The 13,581-nt window shown below is 34.0% G+C and overlaps 1 protein-coding gene across 3 annotated transcripts in view; it reads left to right on the top strand.

The window, feature by feature from the left end:
* The window catches only part of LOC123311105 (aquaporin AQPAn.G-like), a 130,288-nt gene that overhangs the window by 42,920 nt on the left and 73,787 nt on the right, over positions 1 to 13,581 (top strand). For all 3 annotated transcript variants that reach the window (XM_044894884.1, XM_044894883.1, XR_006537421.1), the window contains exon 2: positions 688 to 910. In XM_044894884.1, the coding sequence (XP_044750819.1) occupies positions 805 to 910 (106 nt within the window). In that variant the 5' untranslated portion in view covers positions 688 to 804. The remainder of the gene's footprint in view (positions 1 to 687; positions 911 to 13,581) is intronic.

Raw genomic sequence — 13,581 nt, 5'->3', positions numbered from 1 at the left:
TTGCCTTCTTGTTAAGGGTTTATCACTTACAAAATTTTTAAATTTTTTCCTACCAACATCTAAATTTGACGAGTGAAAAAGTGGTATGCGGAAATACCAATACATCTAGTGTTACTTATTTCTTTCTGCTCTGTTTAAATTTGTGAATAGAATTACCGCATACAGAGTGTTGTTTAGACTCTAAACATAATTATCAATTTTTTTGGGGCCGGATCTGGAATACCACTTTTTCATTATGTTAATCGACTGCACTCCAGACGGAGAACGTATGATTCAAATATTACAAAAATATTCAGGGTGGTTTATAAATTATGACTAATTGAAAAAATGAGGGAAATCAATTAATCATTGTGTATAAAGAATGCTACATCTATAAAATATTAGTTATTAAGTTATTTAGAACCACCTCGGTTTCCTTCAGCATTTCCCAATGAATCACCCTGTGTAACTCAACATATTTCAACCTTGATTTATTTCTACAGAAATATGTTCTTGATAATTTATATCCGCTACTAATAATGATCAAATTTTGAGAAGATTTGACTGGTTTTTCAGAATTTTCGGCTTTATCCATATGGAGTTATTTAGTGATATAGATGTTGAGAATTTCTTTTCGTCGTTTCTCTTTTTTAAAGGAAATCGAGTTTCCGAGTTTGGTATATCTGAAAAGGCATTTATTCATTACAGGATAGCGAAAACAGTCGGTATAGGCGTAGAGGATCTAGACTCAATCAGAAATTATACGACTACAGAGCTGTTTTAACTGTTTATAACATCCTGAACGCTTTGGACCATCATTTCAACATGCAAAATGGTCATACGGCTGTTGCTCCTGTTGAGAAAACGCCACAGCCTGGTGTAGCCAAGTGGACACCCTCTGAAGAACGAGCAGATGGAAACATCATTGGCGGTGAGTTTAACGTACATATATAATCATAATATAAGTTTATTATACAGTATTTATTTTGAGGTGAAGTGAGGTAGAACTGGTCAAAATTAAGCGTTTCACCAAAAATTAACTACACAAAACTTTTAAAATGACAAAGTTGAAAAAAATAAAAGATGAATACTGAAATGAATCCTAATACGACTCTAGATAATTTATTATCTGAAATATGGCGAAGCAATTGAAAAACTTATCTCGAGATGACTGACTCAAACCATATGGTTTCGTTTAGGATATATTGGCCCTTTCGATTTTTACCTGGGAATGAAAATGGACACTTATAGGATTGTCGAATTTTTTTCATCATTTAGTTACTTAAACGATTTTATGAAATGGCTCATACCTACTCGATACCAACTGACAGAAAAATACTAAGGACCAAGTATAAAAAAATAGAAGATTCCTTCAAAATCTAACCAATAAAATTAGTCTAAATTATTCACAAATTGTTTCACAATGGTCATTAAAACCTTGTTCTTGTTCGAACGCTCCAAGAATGGTATGGTATACAGTATGGGGTAAAATAATAGCACTTTTTCAACAAAAGCACTTTCAATAAGCTGTCTCAATTTTCTTCACTATTTTCGCCCTGAAACGCACGATATCTACAACAATTTTAAGTGACCATATGCCACTACTCAGATAGTTTATGTTTTGTTTCGTATTTTCGATGCCGGCGTCACCTTCTATAGAGCCGTACTTGAAATTTAATGAAATTTTGTAAGAATTCTAGAGGTTGTAGTTCAGCCATTGTATAAAGACCACTTGTGGTCTTTTTGTCTTTTGGTTTTTCATAATATCTGAACTCTGAACGAATCTGAGGGCGATGTATGATATATGATGTACTTATCTGTGAAACTGGAAAAAAATGTTGATTCTTTCTATTCTAAGTGATTTCAAACTACTGTTTCCATAAGAAGAAACACAACTTTATGTTAAAGCTCATCAAATGAACCTGTTGGAAAAAATCATTGAAGTCCACTGGATTGCTATCAAAAAAGTGTCTGCATAATGTTTTTATTTCATCTTAGCACAAACAGAAACGGAGATAATGACCAAAGTCGAAATCGGCCAAATTTCAATTTTGGCTTTACTCGAAAACAAAAAAAGATAGAGGAATCCAATTGATAGCATTCTTAATTTCTCGACAAAAGACGAACGTAATATGCCATTCATTTTCCTCTATCTCGTTGGGTTAAAAAGTTGTAGTTGATGTATAACCAATGTTGCCCACCTTGTACAGTGGCGTACGACGAATTCGTCGACCTGCTATCTCATTCGGCTATTTCCACACCGGTTCACAGTACAGCTTCTTACATTATTTTAACGAGTTTTCATCGCAAAACGATCCAGAGGCTGACCTCAAGAATTTGTGAAAGAATGAACTTGCCCTATTTTCTATGTCTCTTTTCATCTGGAAAGGAATGTAGGTATAGAAGCACTAGTTAACAGAAGCTTTATGATTCATTTCTAACACCGATAAAGTCATTCATTCATTCATTGCTGTTTCCGTTACCGGGAATAAATATGCAAAAGGACAAAAAAAACGGTGCAAATAGAATTATACCGATTGAAATTTATTTTGGGAGGATTTTGCATCTCTTCACAAACCTTTTAGGGCTTTCACTCCCAATCTCTGAAACAAAATTAATTAAAAATGCAATCAACGATTTGCTCCTGCGTGAATTCTTGCACTAATTTGTCAGGAGCAAATTAACTAGAAAAAATTGTTGCCTGACAATGAACTCAAAATAAATAACGTTGAAACTATAATTCTTCGTTAATTTGCTCCTGACAAATTAGTGCAAGAATTCACGCAGGAGCAAATCGTTGATTGCATTTTTAATTAATTTTGTTTCAGAGATTGGGAGTGAAAGCCCTAAAAGGTTTGTGAAGAAATAGAATTATACTTTCTTAGGGCTAATTGCGGGCTACCGATAAAGTAGATATACTTCGGAGTCAGAAATGCAATGGTTTCTGTTACATAGGTTCCTGTTACATAGGGAAGTTTGGATGAAGTTGAGCCAAGCTATATTCCAGTTAGTGGACTACATCGAAAGGAATTTTGGGAGTAATACGATAGTGGTTTTCGATGGTTCTTTTAATGGGTTGAGCTACAAAGTTACAGTCTGTTGGACGTATCGGTCTATTGTGGCTCAAAAACAAGCTCAGTGAGCTTAAGTTGTTCCTCCAGCCCCATCCTCCTATATAAAGAGATGATGTCAGAGAGGAAAAAGTTGTCTCACTCTGGGTGAGCTATCAAAGCACCAAAGTAGTGGAAACCCTCTACCTACTCTCCAAGACAACCTCAGTCAGCCACATCACTCAGATAAAAAATTTCTTGAACGACACAAACAAGATTAATTGGATAACGATGCTGAAAAGTGAACTGAAAACCAAAGAGATACGGGATCCATGTGAAGGAGGCAGTAGAAAACGCTGATATGCTGATCGTACAGGATGGTCAGAATTCGATTGGATTGAATGACAGCTTTGTAACCGTAAGAGCTAGGGAAAAATGAATTGCATGTTTCCTACATCGATTTTCAAAAAAATGTTATTGGCCAAAACCGCATCCTTCTATCTTCTTTTGTTTTCAAGTTGTAAGTAAAAACCCATTTTTCGGCTCTTCGTACTGGTGTCTTTATTTCGTAAAGTATCAGTGATATCGAAAAATAAATGTTACATTCTACAGACACTTTTTCATGTGAAATGCAGTGGCGTAGTCACTTCAGTGATATAGTGATAACTTTTATTTTTTTAAACATAAACCCTGCGTTATTTTTACATATTTCAGTCCCATATTTTTTCTGATTCAGAATATATAACATACGTCGTGTCTCTAATTGTTCTTTCATTAAAAATCTCCAAAACTACTACGGTCAAGTTGGCAGTTCATTTTCATCGATAATATGATAATGAACTTGATGCTCTTATGTTGTGTCAGGTTATGAGAGATTTTTGAGATTCAACTGAATCCAGGTTTATAAAATTTCCTGAAAGTGATTAATTCCATATTGAAAAATTTTTCATCCTTTCAAATATCCGGAATCAAAGTGATCTTCAAAGTCTCTCATATTAGTAATAATAATGAGGTTTATTCTTTGAGATCTACAAGGTTGTTACAATATTAATATCTGAATAATAAACCTAAGGAAATCCACTAAAGCCAAACCTTTGTGTCATTTGGTAACCCAATACAATTTAGGAGCATAAAATTCATTATCATACTTCCAATGAAATGACCTGCCAACTAGATCGAACTAGTTTTTGAGTTTTTTTATTGGAAGAACAATCAGAGACACGACGTATGTTATATATTCTGAATAAGAAAAAGATATGGGACTGGAATATGTAAAAATAACACAGGGTTTATATTTTAAAAAGTAAAAGTTATCACTGAAGTCGTCGACTGAAAAAAAATCTTCGACTACGCCACTGCATTCTACATGAAAAAGTGTGTGTAGAATGTAACATTTGTTTTCCGATATAACTGATACTTTACGAAATAGACGCAACAGTACGAAGAACGGAAAAATGAGTTTTCACTTATAACTTGAAAACAAAAGAAGATAGAGGGATGCGGTTTTGGTCATTAACAATCTTTAGAAAATCGAGGTCGGAAACGTGCCATCCATTTTCCCTAGCTATTACGGTTACAGAGCGGCCATTCAATCCCCTCGAATTTTGCCCACCCTGTACATACTGCTGAGGAGAAGGATAGTGTCGTTATTACATGGTTGGGCATTGATCTTCTGAACTGCTGAATATTTTAGCATTTTCAAAAAAAAAAACGGCTTCTTCCAGAAGAGGTAACCCTGCGAGGGTTTTTATTCTGAATAGTGTTTGGAAGAAAAAGTAAGACGTTAATTTCTAAACGATTAGGAGGTTTTAAAAAAATTTCTAGAACTGAATTTATCAATCAGTTAGTCATCTGCAGCATTTTTTGAAATCAATCTGCAAAATAGCATTTGTTCTTGAATGAGCATAATAACTATTTGTTCAAACTTCTTTCACACACCAATTTCAGAATTCATCAAGCATGGAATTTCATCAACTTCACTGATCAAGTCATCAAATTCGCAGAAAAGTATTCTATTAAATGTTCATACCTTCGTGAAGGTTGCCATATATAGATGAGATAAGTAGGCCTTGCCCGTTAAGGATAACTTTACAAGTCGACATTGAATCATTCAAAAAAAGCGAGCAGTTGGGATGTCTCGGGCGAAAATAATCAGACGGCGCCTGAAGAAGACGGCTGTGGGCTCAGAGGCCAATGACTCCGAATTATTCATATGGAACGCAACGACCCCATAAAGAAATTGAAATGTGCTCCTGCGGTCATTTGAGAAAATAAAAAAAGACTTAAGTTCGTGGCCGTTTCAGAAAACTCGTCCAGTCCGGGTGAGTTGGAAACGGCCCAACTACAAAAACGATTAAGGGTAGAAAACCTGGAGCAGCTCATAATTTCAGAAATCAACTTCACTGAGCGAATGAAATGTAAATTAAAAGGAAACAGACTTGCAATATAGGTATATCGTTTGAAGCACTTGCATTCATCTTGATTTATTAGATAGGTATTGGTTTTCTCCTTTCTCTTCCAACATCTAAATCACAAATGGAATAAAAATTAATGATATTGCCTCTAGAATATGCTTCTTCGTAAGAACTCATAGAATTCTTTGAGGAAGGACAGGTAAATACTCGTCTGTTAGATGAAGAACATTACTTGTAAAGATGAACAGAACCACTAAATATCTGTGCCCTCCCCATTATCAGAACTAATTTAACTCACTTTCTCCTACATGTCGGCGGAATAGTGGAGAGTTGAAAATTAAAATGTAATCTGAAGCCCTGAAAATCTTTTGAGTCAATCCCGAATTTACTCCTGACTAATACACAGACAGACAAAAATTTCGAAAAAAAATTTATAAGATTTGAATATCTAAGCAAATAATAAGAAAAACTCAAAAAAAGTAAGACAGACAATACAATTTGATCTATTCGTATCTTAGAATATAGAATATAGATATTCTATGTTCTAAGATTCGTATAGATTCAAAATTGAACAGAGAAAAATCTTCGAATCAACAATGTATTCCAGGTATAATAATATATTCTATACAATGCCTAGGTATTGAATAGAATGCCTGAAAAGGTCAGGCAACAGGCAATGTATGAAATATTATTCATTTCATACATTGCCTAGGTATTCTATAGAATACCTGACGCCTAGCAGGCAATGCGTTAAGGTGAGATCTCATTGATGAGGGAAGATGTTGACGATTTAAGGAGCGCATTCGTTCCTTGCGAATTCATTGAAACGGCGACAAACCCACGAGTGTCTCTGATGTTCATTTTAATTTAAAAGAAAATATCAAACTTATCATCTAGGATCTGAAAACTAATAATTTTTGTTCAGAATGGCTTTTCATATATCTCTCTATCTCTCAGAACTTCTATCAAAAAAGGAAATGAAAAAAAATTTCAATCATAAAATAATATCAATTACATATTACAAAACATAATACATAGAACAGGGTGGGGAATATTCGTTGTCTACTCAAAGGATCTCGAGAAATGAGTTCTTTTTCAGATAAACAAAGAATGGTGAAAATCATAGCTATCTACGATTCTTCGTTTTTAAGTTATAAGCAAAAATGAGATTTTGAAGATTTCGAAAAGTTCTCATAAATTTTTTTGGCTTTGAAGTTACAGATCTGAAACTTGAACCTTCTACGGGCACTTTTTTACGTAGAATCAAAAGTCGGACTCGAAATATTTTTTCATTTCGAAGCATTAGGCAAACTTTCGTTCTCAATGCGTTCAAGTTTCAAAGACAAAAAAGTTATGAGAACTTTTCGAAATCGTCAAAATCTAATTTTTTGGTAATAATTCAAAAACGAAGAATCGTAGGAGGCTACGATTCTTACCATTCTTTGTTTCTCTGAAAAAGAGCTATAGGAAATGTGTCATCCGTTTTCTTTTAGCTCTCACACCTTGTTCTCGAAATCCCCTCAGTAGAAAACTGTGCCCACCCTGTACATACCCATTCTGATAAGAAATTCACACCTGAATCATTTAATTTCACACATTTCCGGCAGATCAGCACGCATTTTATAGAATACCTAATAATTGTATACTTACAATGCCTAGGTAAAGTATGAAATGGACAAACGCATTCGTATTATTTCATACATTGCCTAGAAGGCCCAGGCATTCTATACATTGCCTAAGCATTGTATAGAATGCCTGAATTATACACATTGCCGGTAACACGTATACAAAGTGACCTGTAATCCATGTACAATATTGAAATTTGTGGTAGACCAGGTTACGCCTGCTCCGAATTTTATCAGCGTTTCACCTCAGTAAAAATCTCACCGTTTGCGAGTTAATTGGCACTTTTTGAGTTTCCGGAAAATCTCTTCCTCACTTTTTGAGCAAACTTATAATACCTACATAATCATAAGTGCGTTTTATACAACTGTGTGGACAAAATGGTCTTGCCTTATAAATGTCCAACTACACTTGGTAAAGTTTTGTTTTGACAATGAAAATGTTTTTCATCTGTCAAATTTGACACTTTGTTCCGACTATTTTCTGATTGTTATTTTAGCTAATGTGCATACAATTAGGTGATAATTTTTTTTTTATCAGGTCCTTCAAAAGGAAGGCAGACGTAATAATAAACGTTTATCATTTATTATAAATATATATTATATATTATTATTCAGTAACATGAAAACTATTAAACCTAGTTATTGAAATTTATGACTGAACCAGTCGAAGTTTGTTGTTGGTCAGAAACAACGTTTTTTGAAACAGAAGTTGAAACTAAAAAAACACTAAACTCGTTGTTTCCACTGTTAATCATTTTCTGTATTATTTCCTTTTGAAACTCTTTATCGTGTTGTAAATAAGGTTTTATTGAACTGACATTTTCATGTCCCCTTATTTTCGTTAGCTGGTTTTCGTTTACCCCAACCTTGGCTAGATGGCTTATGACAGTTGCTCGGTTGGAATGGTTTGTAAATTGGATTAAAAATTTAATTATTAATATTTAAAAAAACAACAAAAGTCGACAAAGCATAAAATCTGATTCGAGAAGTTTGATGTGAATTTAAAACAATGTAAGTTAAAAATTGCAGGTTAAAAGTTTCACCGGGATGAAATAGTAAAAAAGATGGTAAAAACAACTACAGTCTCTTGTTGAATATACTCTCCTCTACCTTTACCATCTTTTTTGCCATTTCATTCCGGTGATACATTTAGCCTGCAATTTTTAGCTCCCATTATTTTTAATTCATGAGATCAAACTTCTCGAATTAGGTTTTATGCATTATCGACTTTTGTTGTTATTTAAAATATTATGTTTTGTAGATTTTTTAATATGTTGTAATCTGCTAAGACCACTTGTTAGGAAAGAATGGATTTACCAACTCACTGATTATTGTTATTGACATAGGACAGATGAGATAAACAAAGAGCAATTAACTTTCGATCGAAATACAAAAACAGATTAATTGACATGAAATTATCATGGCCTTTATAGGTGAATTGAATATTTATGAATAGTCGAATAGTTATTTTCAACAAGGTGGATCCAAAACCCACACACCTGCCAAAACCTTAGCTACTTTTGTATAGCTTCAATACCGAACATGAATTTCCTCCAAGATCGGGTGATCTTACACCATGTGCTTTTTCCTTTGGCTTCTATTGAAGAATTCTATTTTTCTAATACCTATTGCTGAGCTGGACCAACTAAAGGCTAAAAACTGTAAACAATAAACATCAAATTAACGGTGATAGTTTCATTTTGAATAAAGTTTTTGATTCTGTCAGAAGAACTAGTGAAGATGTGAAGTAGTGTCTACTAGATACTTCAATTACAGAGAACTCTGAAACTCTAATGAATTACATGATTTTCATTATAATTAATGAAAATCATGTAATTCAGCTGCATTAGTTTAGGCATTGAGAATTGAAAACTCCAAAGGTTTAGGTATCAAAATTAGGAACTTGGGCTAAAACTTTTATCGAGAATTTTTCAATTATCTAACTCAATGAAAGAACTCCTTTCCGCTCGTTGAAAGAAATAATGATTGATTCTGTTAGCACCTTTTCCTGAAAAACTGTCTTTTCATATAAAATTATGATATATTAAGTGATTCACGAAAAAAATTACGTTAGTCACAAAAACATCAACCTTCAAAATTCCATTACCTACTTGACAACAAGTTTTTTTTAACGGAAGGAAGCTTCGGTGCAAGGTACAAGTTGTTAACCTGAAACTTTTCATAATTTTTCCCACTAGTAAAGCACTATTTTGAATTTAGCTTTACAATTAAATATATTCGACAACTGTCTGACTAGACTTGTAAACCTAGATTGAAATTGCCTGGGTTATTGACCCAGAGATAGAGTTCAAACCCCTATTTGGGTAGCGAAGCCCTCTAACAAGTTTTTTGTCAGATTATCAGAAAAACAACTTTACAAAAAATTTCCATTGCAACATCCACTGCAGTTCATATTCTACACTAGAATTCAAAGTAGGATGAATTTACATAATGTGTGTTGAAGATTCAAGCACGAAATTAGTATGCATAAATGTTATTTGAGTAGAACGGGAATTTCCTGTGTCGGCTTATACAGGAGGCATTCATTAAGTTCATTAATCTTGTTGTTTAGTCAGTAGACTAGGAATATTTTCAGCGTTTCGACCAACCAGATATGTATGTAGTTTTCTATTTTTCAATATTATCAGATTGAACCAAAGGTATCTTTCTCTTCATATGACGGAATCTTTCAACTTAATTTTTACCAACTTCCAGAGGCTCGAATTATTTCAATTTTGGCTGAAGTTTATAATTTCTTCGATAATGAATTATGAAGTTTTTTGTCAAATCAAAAATAAAATGATGAATTCAAGATGGCGGTCGATCAGAAATTATGTTTTTTTCTTAAATATCGATTATTCTGAAATTGTGGCTTCAGGATGGCGGACAAGATTTTTTAGCATTTATGTATGTGAACTGGCATGCATTGAGTTTTGGGGTGGGAGATCATGGTTTCTTTGTTAGAAGTCGTGAAATCAAGATGACAGCTAGAAGTTGAAGACCATACAGAAAATTTGCACATGAAAATCCCGATGACGTTGTAATGTGCAAGAACGAGTTGAGTTCCGTATATTAAGGTTTTTGCATGTTTTCAAACACAAAATCGAACTTGAAACAGTTCTTGAGCAAGAATTAACATTTTACGTATTAAATTCCGAACGAAAAGTCGACTATTTTTGAAGTGAAGTACAATTCGTCCGCATACGCACACTTTTCGTTCCCAAACATACTTTTCGTCTGGCTGTTCGTCATTTAGTAGTATCACATCCCAGGGCAATGGACGAGTTCAGGAACGTTTGCCAACCTTGTAAATATTAGAAAAAACTCTTTCAATGAAAACGTATTTTTTAAAAATTATATTTGTGCCTTTCGGTTGCTTTCAACATTTTACAATCCTTGGATGTCCCCGGCTCTCAAATCCAAGTGATATAAAAAAATTCACATTAAATTTTCGAGGTGAGTTTTGACATTCTTCAGGCGTTTTTTTCGTGTTTCGTGCAAACGTTCCTGAACTCGTCCATTGTCCTGGGATCTGATATAGCCCAGTCATATTAGCTAAATAAAGGAGTTAACCTCAGAATGAAAGATAATAAGCTTAGAACATAGCTACATGGAATGATGGAGATGGAGATGGAGATGATGGAGATAGTTGCTTAGTGTCGCCAATTACAATTGAGACAGTTGATTCGGACATCATTGGCGCATCAATTTCAGTACGAATAGACAGGACGCATGTGAATTTTTCAATAAAACGCCGCTGCCTCTGTGTCGCGCTTGACAGGGAAACATCGAATGTGTGGACTACAAACAATTCTTTCGTAGCACTGAATGCCCATTCCATGTATGTTCTAAGTTAATAAGCTGTAAATTGGTACAAACCTTTGTTTTGACGTCCTTGATATTGTCTCAAAAGTCACAAATGCTATCGTGTCCGCGTCTTCAGATATTGAAGGTCAAAGGTCAGAAAAATGGTTTTTCGCGAATATCTCGGTTCCTATTGCATACATGAGATTTGTCTTCATTATGAATGTTGTTGAATATAAAATTGTCTACAACTTTTGTTCGAACATTTTTTCCATACGATCAACCGTTTATGGGGTAGAACGCGAAGAGTGCGCTGCCTACAGTCATATATGACTGCCGTCATCATAGGAGGAGATATTGATTTGCTGGTTATTTTAATTGGACGTTCTCAAACACATCAACAAGAAATTTTCCTAAAAAAAAGTTGGCAAAGGCAATGTCAAGACATAAATATATTCTTCTAAAAGTTTTGATCAAACCCTCGTACTAAAAAACACTTTTTATTTTTACACGTTATCAGTGGCTGGGACACGACTTCTGCACTTTTCAAAAAAGGAAAAAAGACCGTTACTAGAGCATTGGAAAAAATTCCCAATTTGGATGAACTGGTGGAAGTATTTCAATAAGAAAACTACCCCGTACAAACATTATTTGAAAATGGAATGCTCATCTTGGTGGCACTATAAATGGCTTCATCTCAGGACAACATATATCATTTCCGCTACACGCAATTCGTCAAATTAACGAAACGAAATAAACCTGTACAATTGTCAACACTTCCACCAACAAGTGTAGCAGCTCATCAACATATAAATCGTGTGTACTACTAGATTCAATCTTGGTTAGGGAAAATCTTAGAACCTCAAGAATGGGGGCTGGATGCTTGAGAATGAAATCCTGGAGGCCATAAGAACTTTATCACCTCCAGCACCAGCCCAACTACTGAACATAATTTTTTGCAATTGCAAAAATGGTTGTGGTTCCTACTGTGGATGCGGAAAATCAGGACTACAATGTTCTTTAGCTTGTGGCCAGTGCAATGGACTAGCTTTCCTCAACACTCCAACATGTACAAGTAATCCTGATAAAAGCACATCGCACATACGATCCTGATATTGGAGATAAATCTGACCGATAATGAGGATGATGACAATGAATTCAATATTTTTGAGCGGCAAGAAGAAGAAGACGAAGAAGAAGGAGATGACTAACATCCATTCACAATTCTATTATAAATAAAAACCAACAAAACTTGATAATATAGTATAGTTAAATAGTTAATTATAAATAATTAATAGTTAGTACATATTGTTCAATAATTATACTTTTTCAGTGAATAAATGACTTTATGCAACGTACTGAAAACCGTATCTCCTGCTTCACCTTGCATTAGCCCATATATGAGTGTACGCTGCGTACTCTTCGCGCTCTACTCCAAACACAGTTGACAGTATGAAAAAAATAATCAAACAAAAGTTTAAGAGAATTTTATGCTCTATATTTTTCATAATGGGTGGAAATCTCATTTAAGCAATAAGAACCGAAATATTCGCGAAAAACCAATTTTTATGACCTTTGACCTTCAATATCTTAAGACGCGGACACGATAGCTTTGGCACACTTAATGTTTTTCAGTAATAAGCCATTTCAAAAAATAAAATTTCTGCATTGCAGTCCAACATAAAGCTTTGTATGCAACTCGTACATAATTAGGCTTTATGGACTTGCCCAAGTTATTGGCCTCGCTCGCTTTGCTCGCTCTGCCATAAACTTTTGGACTCGTCCATAAAGACCTAATTTATGTACTTGTTACATAAATGTTATTTTTTGCTCAATTTTGAAAAAATCATATGAACTGTTTTAAGTTCGATTTTTTTGTGTTTGAACACATGCAAAAACCTTAATATACGGAACTCAACTCGTTCTTGCACATAGATGACATTATTGTATAAAGATTTCATAAAGGTAGTTTCTATACAAGGGCATTGTTTTTCATTGAAAATAATAAACCAATATAAAGACAATGAATTGAAGGGTGTTTTTCACATTGGCGAAGAACGTTTATCAATATGGCAAATAATTCAGTTCAAAGTCATTTATTCCGTGTTGTATGGAATTCTTAATAAGTTTTCTCTTCATTAATGCACATAAAACTCCAAACTCATTCGATCATGTGCCGATTCAATGATATCATTGAGTACATATGACATAACAAACTGAATATCAATTGCGATTCTTTAATTAGACATTATCTTATGAAATTTCATTTTTATAAGGGGACAAATCATAATTTATTCAAATTGAGATAATTTAGTCGGATTAGAATATTCAAAGCGTAATTGTTGAAGTATCCAGTGTTAGTCGATAGTTACTCATAAGTCACAATGTCTCCCTAAGTATACCTACTCAATTTATGGGCCTCCAAGTAAAGCATTGTACGTTGTATTCATCTTGAACATCATAATGATCAGAACGGAAGGGATGGAATGAAAAATGCATTGACGCTTTTGTTTGGCTGTTCAAATTCATAAAGGGGATCATTAATTTTGATACTGCTAGATGCCCGAAATAAATTTCTATTTGATCTGTTTAATTAAATTTTGAGAATTTCTGTGAAAATAAGCCGTTGCTTAGCAAGACAACTCGATGTGAATTGTGTTTCACGGCTGCGGGTCACTAGGTTTTGTAACTCCATCCATTGAGCTGAAT

This window comes from Coccinella septempunctata, chromosome 4 (assembly GCF_907165205.1).
Source record: "Coccinella septempunctata chromosome 4, icCocSept1.1, whole genome shotgun sequence".
In the NCBI taxonomy this organism is placed as follows: domain Eukaryota; kingdom Metazoa; phylum Arthropoda; class Insecta; order Coleoptera; family Coccinellidae; genus Coccinella; species Coccinella septempunctata.
Note: the sequence above shows the minus strand (reverse complement) of the source record. Positions and strands in the feature narration are given on the sequence as shown.